The 17,901-nt window shown below is 38.0% G+C and overlaps 1 protein-coding gene across 1 annotated transcript in view; it reads left to right on the top strand.

Annotated features, from left to right (window-relative positions):
• The window catches only part of TMC1 (transmembrane channel like 1), a 166,196-nt gene that overhangs the window by 136,078 nt on the left and 12,217 nt on the right, over positions 1 to 17,901 (top strand). The window contains exons 16-18 of the mRNA XM_060198995.1: positions 3,103 to 3,170; positions 10,479 to 10,718; positions 15,488 to 15,613. Of these exons, the coding sequence (XP_060054978.1) occupies positions 3,103 to 3,170; positions 10,479 to 10,718; positions 15,488 to 15,613 (434 nt within the window). The remainder of the gene's footprint in view (positions 1 to 3,102; positions 3,171 to 10,478; positions 10,719 to 15,487; positions 15,614 to 17,901) is intronic.

Here is a 17,901-nt window from a genome sequence, read left to right on the forward strand (position 1 = left end):
AGGGGACACAGAGCTGCAAAAGATGTACACATAAGGGACAGATTTAGGCCTGAAGGAGAGATTCATCTGACAGATAGTTTTATCTTTGGTCTGCAGAGTGTTTTTGAAAAAGACCTAATATTTACACAGAATTTCATATAAAAATTTCAGAAAAATATGGAATTCTTGCCTGTTTCTTTTTCTTTTCTCTTTCTTTTTCCTTTCCTTTTCTCTTTCTTGATATATTGGAAGGCATAACAACATAGATCCATTCTCCCATTTGGAAGAAATTAGTCAGACCTGAGGAACTACTGCCATTTGATGGGATACTAATTCATCAATCCTTCACACTTTTCACTGCTTATTATTCTTACAAACTGCCATTTTCAAGATAACAGGAAATGTCAGTGCTACGGGAGAAATCGGTTGCTATGTGATTTGGTGAAGTAAGAAGATCAATAAAAATGCAAAAACATGATGGAGAAAGGGAGACTTAGGCCATCTTAAGGGATGATCAGAATTTCAAAAGACTGAGCTGGAAAAAAACATTCTCTATAGAGGAATCAGTGTAAGACTGGGTCTGAAGATAGAAAAGTGCTGGCAGTGTAGGTACAGATACAAAAACTGAAAATGGGGGTGTTTCGGGGGGCGGATGGTGGCGTCGTCAGTTGAGGATACATGCTTATCATGCACAAGGACCTGGGAAAGCTTCACAAGCAACGGAACTGTGCTGCAGCTCTCTCTTTCTCCCTCTCTCTTCCTCCATCACTCCTTCCTTCCCTCCCTCATTATTTTCTCGTCCCTTCTCAATTTATCTCTATCCTATCAAATAAAAACAGTTTATTTAATGGGGATGCTTTAGATGAGTTTGATGAGTCTGTTTCTCTGATATTCTTTGTGACACATTAATTGACAATATGATTCTATTCCAAAAGGAACGTGACATGAAATATAGAAAAATCTGACATGGGACAAGATTATTTTTAGAGTCCTTTCAGTAATAAAGGGCACAAACGTATTCCTTTGCACCACACACAGACAAAAATGTTTTATTTTTTTCTTCCGGACATTCAAAAACAATGCCGATTCATTATCAAACACCTGCAAAGTATAAGCTAAGTGCGAAAATAAAAATCACAAGTATTTTGTGGCGTTACTTTTTTGATTATTGTTTATTATTACGTGTAAATAAGTGTGAATTTATATATAATAGTATATATTTTGATAAATATATGTATGTGTTTGCATCCTCCTTTACTGACTCATTACCTGCTTATTCTCATCTAACAGTGGAAATTCCCAAATGTTAAACCTTTTTACAACATTTTTAAAATGGCCATGACTTTTAATTTATGAGTGTACTGCAATTCACTTAATTAGATTTTTAGTTGTTGTCCGCTCAGTGTTTCCCATGTTTTATTACTACAATAAGTGTTGTAATTTCATTTATTTATAGCTACATAGATCAATATCTTCATAGAGCTATCATAGTGGAATATATAAATTATTTCTATATGAGAGATTTTTATAATTTGAATTCCTTAATCATAAAGAAGATTATCATCATCATCACTGTAGCACTGGTCCTTGTACATGTGTAATTTCACTTCTTTGGACTGAAATTTTAATTCTTTCTTATTTCAGATTAGAGATAAAGGAGACAGACAGGAGGTAGGGGTTGAGGGGAGAGAGGGAGACATTGGAACACAGAGAAAACACAGAGAAGAGTTGTAACATCACAAATGGTGCAGACCACCTGACTGAGTATCTGTCAAATATTTTGTAAGAAAGGAGATGATGATTTAAAGAAAACTTCTATGAAAAGTAAAAACTCAGAATTAATGTTCCTTGAGATTATCACTGATTCTTTGTTTTTTGTTTTTCTAGGAAAGACTTTTTTTTTCTGGTTTTAATTTTAGAATAATAACTGTCAATCAGAACTCTTTGTGTCTTTTTGAAAATTGTTCTTTTAGAAATTATATAAAATACTAGTAAAACTTGTATATCTCTTATCAATGTCTTGAGTGAATTGATGTTGAAATTGATCGGGCCACCATTATCTACTTTATATAATAGGAATACTTATTTCTCTATGTGTCACATGTTTTTTTTTTATCATCTTTAGCCACTTATTGCTATAACATACCATTTATCCCTATTGCAAGACATAACATCCCAACATTTCAGTTAACTAGGAAAGAACTAACATTGCTTCTTGGGAAAGTGAGGAAGCTTAAGCCTGAAGTCATCAAGTCTTGAAGCAAAATATTCAAAACTTGTGATATTTTTGTTGTTATTCTATATCAGACATCCAGACCTGTCTTCTTATTTTGGTTTCTAGGATTTGGGCATAGCAGAGATACTCAGGTAATACATGTGTGTCTGTGGGGAGGGATGTTAGGAAGGTGTTACGAGAATACATACGCTATGAAACCACTCTTGTAGATGGGATCTGGGGTAGCACTACAGATTGCCTCTCTATTGGTCTCTGTTTCACAAACTTTGAGATCCCCACACTTAACATTTTTTTTTTACTCCTTGTGATAACAGCAGTCTTTTTAGTCAACATTTATTCAATAAAATGATCTATTTAAAAAATATGCTTGTTCCAGGAGTTGTGCCACAAACAAAAGAAGCATGAGGACCTCAAGCCACCTAAAGTAATAACTCGCAGTATAACTGTGGTGTTGGCTATTCAGTTAACTTCATAGCTATTTGCTGAAATTTATTAGCACTTAAAGTTTCCTTTATCAAAGCAGATTTTTAGAAGCAGACTTATACGCTGAAATAAAATAAAGGTGTTAGAGGCTTTTAATATGAATTGTTACTAAAAGATTGTTTCAATTTTTTTTTTTTGCTTTTATCAGTGGCATATGTGAGAGGTCCTGTCTACCATACTTTCACATAATTGAATAGCAGAGATTTTAAATGTCTCACTATACTAGGAACAGTGTTTTCTCATGGTTTTCATTGCTAATGATTTATTATCTTATTAGATCTGCTATTGTTGCTGTGAGAAAGCTATTGAGAGCCCAAGTGGACCCGGATAGAAAAATGAAGCACTTGACTTTCAGTTCTCACCAGTTGACATGCTGATGTAATGAGTGCCTATGTCTCCTCTAGCCTTCCTACACGGAATTTGACATCAGTGGCAATGTCCTCGCTCTGATCTTCAACCAAGGCATGATCTGGTACGTCAGCCACTGGACAGCTTAGTATTTATAGGAGCACCCCCCTCATGAGCATTATTGTATAATTCACTGCAACCTGGTATCAGAAGTGAGCATTAGCTGAGTTTCATTCAACTTTTTCCTGTGCAAAGTAAATGGTTATGAAAACTTACCCCCCTGTATTTTAAATCTTGATCCTTAGGGCTGTATTGCAGAACATTACTTTACCAAATAATGGGAATCCATGTTCTGCTTGATAAATAATTTGAAGATGTGTGTGTGTGTGTGTGTGTGTGTACACACACACACACACACATAATTTCTTTTCTATGACACTGGAATCTAACAGCAAATCAGTAATGATCATGTTAACACATGTTATATATGAAATACATTACTTTTCTGTTTAACTGATACTATTTTGTAATCACTATTGAATATATTTATTTTATTTATTTATTTAATAGGAGAGATACACAGAGAAAGACCAGAGTACTGCTCAGCTCTGGATTATGGTGGTTCTGGAGATTAAACCTGGAAATTAAGAACCTCAGACATGAACATCCCTTTTGTATAACCATTATGCTATTTCCCCAGACCTGAATATATCCATGTAATATATAAAACTTATAACAACTTTTACAAATAATGTCTTTTCAGATCTGGTAGTTTTTAGAGATGAAACACATTCTAGGAAGGTCAAGTTAAAATAGATTTTTATTTTGTAACTTCTTTCACAAGTGCCTGGTACTTAACAACTATTTCCTTTGATATGCAAAGGCTTGTCATGTCTGTTATTGAATGAAAGCACTCTCGCTGCAGATCCTGACAGGTTAAGATGAGTTGATACTGTAGAAAACATTTTTTTGAGTTTAAAAATTGAATCACAGTGTGAGCTTCATCTGGGGACCATGTGTCTTAGAAATCTGTCAGTCCTCACCAAGAACATTCATACCCACACATAGTTAAATCAAGCATCTTTATCCTACTGACAAATGTCTAATAGGATGTTGTGCCACAAACCACACTATTGCCCTGTGCTCAAGTACTATTAACTGGATGCAAGAGAAACACACACTTTTCAATGACTAAATTCCTTCAACTGTAGTTGACCTGCATTATGAAATGCTGTAAGACTGAACTCATCAATAACATCTTGCCATGGAACAGTCATAGGAACTTTCAAGTTCCTATGCCTCATTACGTCAGACAATCAGAAGGCAATACCATAAAAATACGGTTGTGTGGGTTGGTACACCTAACAGAGCACACACATCATAGTGCAGTACAATGACCAGAGTTTAAGCCCCCTGTTGCCATATGCCCAGGAAAAACTTTAAGAGTGGTCGAACAGTGCTTCAGCTCTCTCTCTCTCCTCTCTCTCTCTCCCCCTCCTTTCCTCCTTCTCTCCATTCCTTCCTCCCTCCTCTCAATTTCTCCCTGTCTATATCCAACATAAATAGACAAAAATCTCTCCCCCCATCTGTCTTCCTCCATCCCTCCCTTTCTCCTCTCAATTTTTTCCCGTCTATATCTAAAATAAATAGACAAAAATGTTATTGTCTCCTTTGTCAGGTGTGTTAAAAATGTAATTCCTGTCACCTCACTTGCTGAGCTGTGAACATTATGGTTTATGTGTCCTGAGAATTGTTAAGAAGTTTAACTTAAGCATTTATTCTCCAAGCAAGGAATAAAGTGAACATGGCCCAATATGTATGTGACTGACGAGAGAGAGAGAGAGAGAGAGAGAGAGAGAGAGACTGGAACAGCTTTTCTGCATTCTGAATCTTTCATTTCCTGGAAGGAAGTCTGTTGTTATCGCAGGAAATAGCTAACACTGCTATTGAAGTAATGAGAAGCCAGTACCTTTTATAAGTTTTTAAAACTCACTGACTCTTACACAGGGTGCCATAAATCCCTCAGGCCTGGTGAGTACCATTTGTGCAGACATATGCCACAGGTCTATTTCTTGTTTTTTCAGAGTTAAGACAGCAGATTAGTCTAGAAACTTATGTTCATTGTCAAAAAAAAAAAAAAAAAAATGAAAGAAAGAGAAAGGAAGAAGCATTTTAATGACTGCTTTTACTGGTGTAGTTTTGCAACTAATTATTCTACTACAGCTCATATTATTTAGAATGTTTAAAATACCTAAAAGTCTTAAGATCTAAAAATTCCTCTCACATAAAATTTCTGCAGTATCATTGCACTGTCACTTTCTGTTCTTAAAAAAACTGGCCAAGTCTTGCTTCTGGTTCATGTCAATAAGATTTTGAAGATTTTAGAAAATGATTGTAACTTTCTCCCACTCTCTTCTTTCTTTTACATGTACAAAGGTCCTCACCCACTTTTCAGATTTTCAGAAAAAAAATAGGAATAGGTGGTGTTCACCCTCAGGTCAATTCTTTGTCTGAATACTATTTTCTTAACTCCCAGGGATTTAATGAAGGGGTGGAGATGGGGGAATGTGTAAGACATGTTTGTTGGACTTCTGCTAAAAAAAGGTTCTCATACACTTACAAATGTGGCAAGCATATCCATATTCTGTGAGAGATATGTGAATTTGATAATTTTCCTACAGAAAAAAAATCACAAAAGTTTGTGGATTTTGTGTTCAGTTTTACCAGTTAGTGACTAAATGTTTCTTTATTGAACATTGGAGGCTATGCTGATGCTTCTTAAAAAAAAACAAAATCAAATATTTATAGGCAAAACCCATTTCTTTATAAATTGACTGAAGTGATCTCTATGCTTTTAATTTAAATATTTACTTTTAGAATTAAAATCTGAGTTTATTGTATTTTAAATTATAAAAGCATTGTTTTCCTAATGTATCAGAATAGAGAGGCAGAGAACACACTACAAGAAAGGAAAACATGGATTTGGGGCATTTCTCCAACAACCTCACATTGTTACCTTCCCACCAGTCTTGTCACCTATTGCTATCTTATTTTCTCAGTTGATCAACTGTGAATACTTTACCTTGACATGTCACTGGAGTCTTAAGTGGAATGAAAGAAAGGAAGCTTTCATTTGCTTTGATCATCTTGCAAGAAAAGCACTTTCTGAAGCTGGGGTATTGCAGGGATCTTTCACTGGCAGATGATGGGATCGAGTCCAGGCAGAGGGCTTAGTGAGCTGATCAGATCAGTGAGTCATGAGCAAAGATGGGATAAGAGCAAAGGTTCAGACATCGGTGTCCCAGGCAGTGTTTGTTTCTCTAGGTTATGGTTTCTTGAGCCATTTCATTCAAATATCTAGGTACTACCAATTTCTTTTCTTTTCTTTTAATTTACTTATTTATAAAATGGAAACACTGACAAGACCATAGGATAAGAGGGGTACAATTCCCACCACCAAAGCTCCGTATCCCATCCCCTTCCCTGATAGTTTTCCTATTCATTAACCCTGTGGGAGTATGGACCCAGGGTCATTAAAGGGTGCAGAAGGTGGAAGGTTTGGCTTCTGTAATTGCTTCCCTGCTGAACATGGGCGTTGACAGGTCCATCCATTCCCTAGTGTCTCTCTTTCCCTAGTGGGGTAAGGCTCTGAGGAAGCAGAGCTCCAGGACACATTGGTGGGGTCATCTGTCCATGGGAGTCTAGTTAGCATCATGGTAGCATCTGGAACCTGGGGGATGAAAAAGAGTTAACATATAAAGCCATATAAATTGTTGATTAATCATGAACCTAATAGCTGGAATATTGCAGATGAAGATTTGGGGTCTCCATTTTGGAAATAGCTAGTAGGTCTATTTTAGGTTTATTCCAAAGGGCCCATGACTTTATTGGTACTACCAATTTTTAAATTGATTTACTTTTGGATGCATGTACACAGGATATCTGGGTATACATGCACCCACACAAATTACACATGTGTGCATAGGTGCAAATTAAGCAAGTCTAAGTCTACAACTAGGAAAATAATTATTTCTTAGGGTGGATTAGATTGTATCATTGGCACAAATTTAAAACTCATTTCTTAGTGACTAACAAAAAGAAAAGATTATTTGTTATTTGGGGGCCAGACAGTGGCACACCTGGTTGAGTGCACACACGACAATGTGCAAGGACCCAGGTTCAAGCTCCTGGTCCTTACCTGCAGGGGGAAAGCTTCATGAGCGGTAAAGTAGAGCTACAGGTGTCTCCTGTCTCTCTACCTCTCTATCTTCACCTTCCCTCTCAATTTCTCTCTGTCTCTATATCCAACAATAAATAAATAAATAAAATTATTTTTTTGTTTTTTTCTTTTTTATTTATTTATTTATTTATTCCTTTTGTTGCCCTTGTTGTTTTGTTGTTGTAGTTATTATTGATGTCATTGTTGTTGTATAGGACAGAGAGAAATGGAGAGAGGAGGGGAAGACAGACAGGGGGAGAGAAAGACAGACACCTGCAGACCTGCTTCACCACCTGTGAAGTGACTCCCCTGCAGGTGGGGAGCTGGGGGCTCGAACCGGGATCCTTCCGCTGGTCCTTGTGCTTAGTGCCACCTGCGCTTAACCCGCTGCGCTACTGCCCGACTCCCAAAATTATTTTTTTAAAAAGGAAAATGAAGACTCTTTGTCATTTGTTTTATGTGGCCAGTGTGGGTTGGTAGAGAATTCTGGTTTTGCAAGTGCCTCCCCCTGCTTGAAGTCCTGTGTTCAAACCCTGGCATCACATGGGAACACCTTAGTACTAAGGAAAACTCCAAGGGTGAGGAAATGGTGCTGTGACCTCTCCATCTCTCTCTCTCTCTCTCTCTCTCTCTCTTTCTTTCTCTCCCTCCCTCCCTCCCTCTTTCTCTCTTTCCACCTGGGAATAGTGGGAATACACATTAGATGTAGAGTACTCAGTTTTAATTTTTTTCTCTTTCATTAAACAAAATTAATTTGGACAAAAGTAATCCAGATGGGCAGTATTTATATGGATGAATGAGTTCTGCACGTTTGTTTTCATTAAAGTAATGTCTGTCTACAAGACTGGATGACTTAGGGGCACAGTTGCACATTTTTTTCAGATTATGTGTAAGCACAGCTGCCACCAAGGTGCTGATCCTTTCCTGTCATTCACTGGGACCCACCTGTTGGGTAGTATGCCAGCTCCCCCTGGCTTCTGCTTAACCATATGCCTATATAGGGATTGATTTGATCCCATTCAAAGCTTTGGTCTATTTACATAAATCACTTTTACATTTACATAAAGCACCACACTCCCTCCAGGGCATTGGTGGTTTAGTGGCAGAATTCTCACCTGCTCCACCCCCTCTCCTTGTCACATCCTGATCCTCTCCTTGTCACACCCTGATCTTCCACCAGTTACTTTTTGCTCCACCCTCTCTATGTCACATCCTGTTTCCACCCTACTTGGAGAGTATAAAAACAGCTGCTCTTCTGATTAAAGACACTTGGAAATTGCTTTTCGGCTCTGAGAGTTCCAGAGTGTATCTCCTGCGAAGTTAGTGCAGCACGAGTTCCTGATCCCTCTCCCACGCAGCAGCCTAGATGGGCTCCAGTTGAGTTCTCTCCAACCCAGAGAGCACTAGCTCGGGAAGAAGCACCCTCAGGCTATCCCAGCACCCACCCACCTCAGCTTCTTCCCGTTCCTCCTTTGATGACCTCAGTTATGCATCACAGTCTCAGGGGTTGTTTTTGTGATTTTGTTCTCTTGCTTTGTTTCCTTATGTATCATCCATGAATGAGATCATCTGATCTGTGTCCTCTGGATTATTCCACTCAGCGTTTTCCATGCTTATAAATATGTATTTTTGCATATATTTTAATATATCCTCTCATCCCCCCTCTTTATGTATCTATCTATCTCTATATATGAACATCTCAAGATTTAACTTCGTAAATGTAAGGCTAGGTCTCTTTCTTTCTTATAGCTGAATGGTATTCTATTATGTATACATACCACATCTTATTAATGCCTTTTAAAATTGTATTCATTTATTTTTGAAAGGGAATAGAGAAACTGATGGGGGAGGGGAGATAGACAGGGAGAGAAACAGAAGTACAACAGCAGCACTACTTCACCACTTACGACATTTCTCCCCCGCAGGTGAGCACCAGGGTCTCAAAACAGGACCCTTGTACATGGTAACACGTACATTCAGGGGTGTGCCACAACCTGGTCACGGCAGGCATCTTATTCATCTACTTCTCTGTTGTTAGACACTTAAGTGTACATAACTTAACTCTTGTAAACAGTGCTACAGTGAACATAGCATCACACACGTTTCACTGAAATCAACACAGATTCAAGTGGCATTCTTTAAAGAAATAGAACAAACATACTGAAATCTATTTAGAGTCACAAAAGATCCTGGATTGACAAAGTAATGCTGGAAAGGGAAAAAAATGAAGAAATCATTCCCTGACTTCAAATTATACTATAAAGTATTATAATGAAAACTATATGGTATTAGAATGAAAGCAGACTTTCAGAAGAACGGAAAACAATTTAGTATAGAAACACCTCCTCACATATATGGAGAGTTAATTTATGATTTTAAAAGTAAATTTATTCGAAAAGTTCAAATTGTATATACATTAAAATATATAGAGAGGAATTCATTTAACTTTAGAAGTAGAGTAAATAAGAAAACATATATAGTGCACTTATTCTTCTGTACCTTAATTTTATTTGTGGTAGCAGATATAGTTTAATTTATATGAAAGGACTGAGGGTATGGTACAGTACCTATAGAAGATAGAAATAGATTACCAAATTTATTTATTTATATCATTTTTTAGTTATAGAGATGCAGATAGGAAGAAAGAAATAGAAAGAGAAAGAGGAGAAGGAAGGGAGGGAGGGAAGAAGAAAGGAAAGAAGGATGGAAGAAAGAAAGGAAGGAAGGATAAAGAAAAATAGGCAAAGGAGGAAGAAAGAATGAAAGCAAGGCATCAGTTTGCCGCTTGGCTTCAGTTGATGAAGGTACAAGGGGTGGGGGGTTGAATCCAGGACCTCAGAGCCTCAGGCAAAATTTTTTTTTTTGCATAACCCTTATGCCATGCCCCCCCCACTCCTACACAAGTTTTATTTATTTATTTAGGAATTGGAAATACTGACAAGACCATAGGATAAGAGGGGTACAATTCCACAAAATTCCCACCACCAGACCTCTGTATCCCATCCTCCCTTGCAAGCTTTCCTATTCCTTATCCCTCTGGGAACATCACAGGATCATTATGCGAGTTGTTTTTATTTTTTAAGGTTTAATCTAATTGAAATTGATAGTACAATTTCTGGTTTTGGCATATAAACATAATGTAAATTAAACAGGCTTCCTGTGAGTTTAAGTAGTAAAGGCACAAAATAAGCAAAACTCTCTTTTTCTTTCTAGGATGGGCTCCTTCTTTGCTCCCAGCCTTCCGGGTATCAACATCCTCCGACTTCACACATCCATGTACTTCCAGTGCTGGGCTGTGATGTGTTGCAATGTTCCTGAAGCCAGGGTTTTCAAAGCTTCCAGGTCAAACAACTTCTATCTCAGCATGCTGCTGCTCATTCTGTTTCTGTCCACCATGCCTGTGCTGTACATGATTGTCTCCCTGCCACCATCATTTGACTGTGGCCCCTTCAGGTACTCACCTTTGAAATCCATTTGGACATAGTCTTCAGTATCCTTTTTTTTAAAAAATATTATCTTTATTTATTTATTGGATAGAGACAGTCAGAAATTAGAGGGAAGAGAGACAGAGAGGGAGAGACACCTTCAGTACTGCTTCACCTCTTGCAAAAACTTCCCCCCACAGATGGGGACTGAGGGTTTGAACCCTGTTACTTGCGCAATGTAACATGTACACTCAGCCAGGTGCACCACCACCAGTCCCTAGGCTTGGACATTTCAATTGGACAGTTACTCATTGAGTGAGCCTCCCCGCCACTGTCCCCCCCCCCCCCCTCGTCCTCAACTCCTGCATGCCATTTTGGACTGTAGGAATGCACTCCTGTGAGTTGTTTTGCTCATTTTCTAAAATCTAGATTCATAGGCAAAGTCCATATGTTTTCTCCATTGGGAATAAAACAAAAAAGGAAAAACAATTTAATTCAGTTTAACTGCTTTAGACTCTGTCTAGGAACAAATAATTTGATATATTTCCACCCAAAGATAGTGAAGAGCCAAGTTTGATGCTGCTAGAGTGGATGTGAAGTTTTCCCAATACTAAGCATCACATCTGGACATCAAAAACCGGGGCTGCTTCTCATCTAGTTCACCAAGATGGAAAACAAACAAATAAACAAGCAAGTAAATGATGACCAGAAAAATAGCTCACTGGATAGTATGTTGTTTTGGTTCGAGTCTATCCCCCATTTCATTGAAGGGAACTTCAATGCTGTGATCTCTTTCATTCTCTACCTCTGCCTCTCTGTTTCTATTTAAAATTAATTAATTAATTAATTAATAAAAATGACTAAAGTACACAGCATATTACAGCCACAGACTATCTAGGAAATAATATAATTATTAGATTAAAGTGAATTAAAGGTCACACAGTTTTTAATCTCAAATACTAGATGGTAGTAAATATTATATGCATATATAATTTATTTATTTATTGACTGATAGGACAGAGAGAACTGAGAGGAGAAAAGGAGATAGAAATGGAGAGACAGAGAAATACTGATTCACTGCTCTGAAATGTTCCTCCTGCAGGTGGCAACCAGGAACTTGAACTTGAGTCTTGTACATGGAAACGTGTGAATGTATATGCTCAACTGGGTGCATGGCCCGGTTGGAACAGAAACAGAGAAGGAAAGAGATGTAATCAGAGAAAGAGAGAGGTAGAGAGAACAACACTGAATAACTAAAGTTCCCTTCAATATACTGGGACCCGGGGTTTGAACCTGGGTCACACACGTAACAAAGTAGCACTGAGTTATTTTGACAGCCCAGATTGTAAATATTAATAAGGGTGTTCTTTATACATGTCTCTCAGCTCTAAATAATAAGGTTAGATAATACAGGTCTGTAAGAGAGTCAAGAAACACCTTTGATCAAGTTGAAAATGTACTTCACTACAGTTTGTGAAACATATTAAGGCAGCAAGGTTCCCCAGAGTCATTCCCTAAAGAATCTGATAGGTGAGTCTACCTCAAGAACTCCCAAGAATTTCTGCATGTTAAATCACAGTAATCATCTGAGTTCTTTCTCCTTTTCAGTGAAGGAAGTGTGAATGTGAAAACCATATAAATGACAAGAATGCTTGACAATGGACATATATATTTTCCCCTTCATGCTGTCAGATCCATGCTGTTATATTAAAAAGACAGACAAGTATGGAAGAGGCATAGTGACTCTAATAATGGTCTGAATTATTATTGCTTTACCAACACCACCAAAAATAATTAACTAGCTAATAACTTTAGGAAAAAACGGCAACACTGCTGTCATAGTTAGGAAAACATGTTGACAAATCTGGTTCAATCCCTCCTTCCCAAGTGGGCTGAACTATTAAGTAATGCAGACAGTGACATCTGGAGGCTGGCTTTGAAATTGCAGTCTTGGAAGGAGATTGGTTTTCATAAAGCATCAGCTGTCAGTTCATTTCAAATTATGTTTTAAGATGGAAACATAAAAATTAAACCCCAATGTTATATTAGTATTATAGAAACCTTTAATCTGATACAATTTGGTGATAAAAACCTAATGTCTTTTCTGAAAATTACATCTTTTAATAGTAGGACCTATGCATATATACAAAGAAAACTTGGCATCTCAGATATTATTTATTTGCAGCTAGGGATATCTCTGGGGATCCTGCCTGTGTAGCAGATGTGCCTGTATGACAAATTCATTGCTCCCAGTGGCCTTTTGTCTTCTTATTGTTGACAAAGACAGAGAGAAATTGAGAGGGAAGGAGGGGGAAAAATACTTCAAGCACTGTTTTACTGCTTGTGAAGCTTCTCCCATGCTGGTGGGAACTGAGGCTTTGAACCTAGAACCTTACACATAGTAATATGTGAACTCTGCATGTGCATCATTCACCAGTCCATGAAAAACATTACTTTGTACTTGTTGCAGACTAAATTAAGACAGCCATTATGTTCTCTTTTTTTTTTTTGCTAATTTATAGGACTGATTCTTATGTTAATAGGTTAAGAACAAATTCATTAAATGATTTTTAATTTAAAGTTATAGATAACTAGATAAAAGAGCACTATTCAGCTCAATTCTGGATTATGGTGGCACTAGGATCTCAGAGCTGTAAGTATGAATGTCTTTTTCATAACCAGTATGCTGTCTCCTCATTCCAAAGAGGATTTTTTTCTTTAGTTATTTTTATTGCCACTAGGGTTATCACTGGGGTTATTGCACTACAAACTCATCACTCCCCATGGCCACTTTTTCCTTTTTTTTCCTTCCTATTTTATTTGATAGGACATAGAGAAATTGAGAGAAGAGTGAGAGAGAAAAAGAGACACTTGTAGACTTGCTTTACTGTTCATGAAGCGTCTCCCTTGCAGGCAGGATTCCCAAGGTCCTTCTACATGGTAACCTGTGTACTCAGTTGGGTGTGCTATTGCCTTCTCCCAAGCAGGACTTTTTTTTTTAAGTTTCTATTTTTTAACTTATTTATTTTAAATTTATTTATTTCCTTTTGTTGCCCTATTTATTGTTGTAGTTATTATTGTTGTCAGATAGGACAGAGAGAAATGGAGAGAGGAGGGGAAGACAGAGAGGGGGAGAGAAAGACACCTGCAGACTTGCTTCACCGCCTGTGAAGTGACTCCCCTGCAGGTGGGGAGCCAGGAGCTTGAACCGGGATCCTTCCGCCGGTCCTTGTGCTTGATGCCACATGTGCTTAACTGGCTGCACTACCACCCGACTCCCTTAAGTTTCTCTTTATTAATGAGAACTAGAACATCATTCTGGAACATGTAGTATCAGGGATTGAACTCAGGACTTCATGCTTGAGAGGCAGCAGGAGGGTCAGGGGTCTTGAAGGCAACCTCCCAGGTGGGTCAGGAGTCGGCAAGGGAGAACAGATAGACACCACACTCTATTGGAGGGTGAATCTGGACTCGTTTTAATAGTGAAACTGCATTAGCTTTTATACTTTTTTCAGGTTACATTCAGGTTGCTTAAGCAACCAGCTCATAAAGAAGTAACAATAGTCTTGTGGCTTTGGCAAGGTACATGTTATTCCCCTATAACTGTAAAGAATGGGTACAATACTTTGTATCGTTCTGTTCCCAGGGGAGGTCATACCCAGAATTGTTTTAGACTTTTGCTGAGGGTTATCTCTACCATTAATCTTCTATGGGGGCATACAGATCTTTGCCTAGTTGTGGACCACTGCTCATCTAGGTCTGGTACAGTTTAACTATTAATCTTTCTTTGTTTCAATATGTCAACTTGTACCTGGGAGGCCTCAATCTCTGTATTGTTTCTATGAGGGGCAAGTCATAACATGACTTGTTTTGTCCGTCTATGTTGACCTACCTCCACTTTCATAATGTAACTTTCAAATATGCTCCTGTGTAAGGGAGAGGGGGTGCTTCTGACTCTCCATTCCCACCAGGCACTGCCAAAGCATTATTAATCAATTGTGACAGTATAATTGTTTGTAGCAATAATGGGGGGAGAATGTGTCGACCCATTCCCGTCCTTCTGCCCAGCTTCTTTGAAATGTGAATGCAGGTCCAGAGGAGATGACTTTGTCAGTCTCTCTGGTGGTCGTGATGGGGCGGCGCACTTTATCCACTGTGCCATTTCCTAGACCACAGTGTTCTTCACATTTTATTTCTTAATGATGGAATTAAGCTGGTTTACATTAGGTCCTTTCCAAAAGTAATACAAAAAGAGAAGGCACTAGTCGACTAGTCCACTGTGGTTACCTATTAATAGTTTTGATGGAAGAGGACTAGCAGAAAATGAGAATGCGACTGTATCATGGAAAGAGATTTTGGATTCTTTGTGGATATTTTTCCTGTTAAGCTATTTCTTATTCACATTCCAAGGCATTTTCAAAAAGCAAGTGCACTATTTATTCATCCCAAAGAAAACCTTCTCCTACAAGGACAGCTGGTGAAAGGATCGACTTGCACTCAGTTTTAGAATCTATTTCAGTAGAAATTTTAGAAATACAACTTAAAAAATATTCTCCTAATGCTGTGCTTCATTTTATGTTTTGACTGTATTTCTGTAGCAATGATATTGCTCATTTCCGAGTCACATGTTGACAATATGAGGCCAGAGCATCAAAAACTGTGGTTAAACATCAGATTCCTTATCTGAAAGAGAATGTAGAAGGTGTTTGAGGATGATTTCTACCTTTTTTTTCTTTTCTCTCTAACCATGATTTCCTCATATATTTTAAATAAACATCTCTTCTTTTCTCCCCTCAGTGGTAAAAACAGGATGTTTGAGGTAATTGGCGAAACACTGGAGCATGATTTTCCAAGCTGGATGGCAAAGATCCTGAGACAGCTTTCTAACCCTGGCCTGGTCATCGCTGTCATTTTGGTTATGGTGTATGTGCACTCCTCTTCCTGTGAACAGCTGTTATAATGTCCTGTCTGACTCCTCTGAAGTTTTAGTTTTGTTTTTTTTTTAATTTTATTTTTTTATTAGTGATTTAATATTGATTCACAAACTTGTCAAGTTCCACATTGTTCCCACCATCAGAGTTCTGTGTCTCTGTTCCCTCCATTGGAAACTGTAGTGGTTCTTCCAAGATCACAGATATGGGTTGACTATTATGCCTCTGATTAGCTATCTATATTTATATATACTTGCCCATTTTTTCCTTTGTTCTTGCCTCCTCTTCCTTTCTAAGTTTCACCTACTACTTCTGAATGTGCTTCCTTTTTCTTTTCCTCTTCTTTCTCCAGGGTTTGATGGAATTGGAATTCAGAGTCCTCTGGTCAGTGAGGCCAAGAAATTTCATGTTTTTCAGCTTTCTAATTTTCCTCAAGGGCTGTGCTGTGACCCAATTGAATTCAGTGCTGATTGCACGGTATTGAGGGGCTAAAATCCATGAGCCATATTCTTATCCTATTGAATGCAGTTCATAGTCATCTGCATCGGTCTTTGCTTGCCCAGGATTGTAAGATTTGTTCCCCCGTAACCAAGATAACTAGTAGTAAACAACCAAAGGAAGGGAAATACACATCTTAAGTGCTAAATCTAATCAGTGTTTTGAGTCTCCCCCCCTTCCCAGCTCCCATCTCTCATTCCATAAAGTAGATGGCTGTGAACACACAGAAATGGTACCTATCGGGACCTATAGGGTATGTTTTGGGGACTTAGGAGGTAAGGGATCTTAAAATCACCCTGCCTGTTCCTAGAAGGCTATCAATAACCTTATCAACAATAATCAACCAGAGAACTAGAAAGATTTTGGAAATGTCACTTAAGTCTATCCCTTCAAAGGCAGAAGTGATGTTCACGGAAAACTTGGGAAGGAGGTTGTGTTCCCAGATTACTTGTATTCTTTTGCCACCAGCTTTTTTTACTTGGGTTCAGTGCATGTAAACCAAATCTACTGATCCTAGAAGCTATTTCCTCCACTCCTTTCTTTCTTGTTTTGATAAAGACAGAGAGAAATTAAGGAGGAATGAGGAGATAGAGAAGGAGAGAAACACACCTGTAGCACTGCTTTACCACGCATGAAACTTCACCCCTCTAGGTAGGGACCAGGGGCTTGAAACTTGGTCCTTGTGCAATCCACATCATCCTTTCTCAGTAGAAAGCCCATCAACTGCCCTCAAGGATACATTAGAAATAAAGCTGATACAAAGGGCTCAATTTGCCTAAATAATAGTAAACAAGTAGGTGATGCCAGAAAGTGAAGTCTCAGCAGTTTGGAATAAATGAACAGAGGTATGGATTGAGTTGTAATTATTGCAAGATCATGGTCTCTGGTGTTATCTCTACTCTTCTCTCCTCTTCTCTTCTCTTCTCTTCTCTTCAGTTTTACAAACTAAGAACCTACTTAGGGGAGTGAAATGATTTTTCCTTAGGTAATATTACAGCAGACTGATGATAGGACTGACAGCAAATCCCATGTTCACTTCTTTACAAAAGGACACCTTCAACTTCCCAGATGGAGCACTAATTGCCCACAGCAAAAATAAGAAGGAAAAATAGATTACTACAGAACCTTGACTATGGAGTGACATTAAGAATCTAATAGCAAATCCTTGGTGTGCCTTTGTTAGAAAATGACGATTAAAAGCAGAATGTCTCACCAGATGGCCCTGGAAATAATCTTTGTTTTTATTGTTCATGAAATAATGGCTTCTGAGAGTATCAGAAGCCTCCTGTGACCATTTAAGTGTTAAGACCTTTTGATAACATAAATGAAATTTCCTTTGAAAGACACACACACACACACTACCTTAATTTTGTTCTTAAATTATTGTTTCATTAGAGACACATATTTGTAAGCACAGGGAAATATGGTTCTAATGCTATTAATAAAATAATTTTAATTTAATTTTAATTAATTTATTTGTTATGAGAGAGAGAGAGGAACTGAGAAGAGAGAGAGAGAGATAGAGGGAAAGTGACAGAGAAAAAACTGCAGCCCTACTTCACCACTCATAAAGCTTTCCTCCAGCAGGTGGGGACTAGGGGCTTGAACCTGGGTCCTGGAACATTGTAATGTGTGTGCTCAACCAGGTACACCATAGCCTGGCCTCTAATAAAAAATATTTCATAAGCTATTTGGGGAACATGAAAGAGGAATGAACACTGCCTTTTGGTAGGTGCTATGCGTGTGTTTACAGGTATAATTTCCCCAATAACCTTAAGAATT

This window comes from Erinaceus europaeus, chromosome 10, assembly GCF_950295315.1.
Source record: "Erinaceus europaeus chromosome 10, mEriEur2.1, whole genome shotgun sequence".
NCBI classification, from domain to species: Eukaryota; Metazoa; Chordata; class Mammalia; order Eulipotyphla; family Erinaceidae; genus Erinaceus; species Erinaceus europaeus.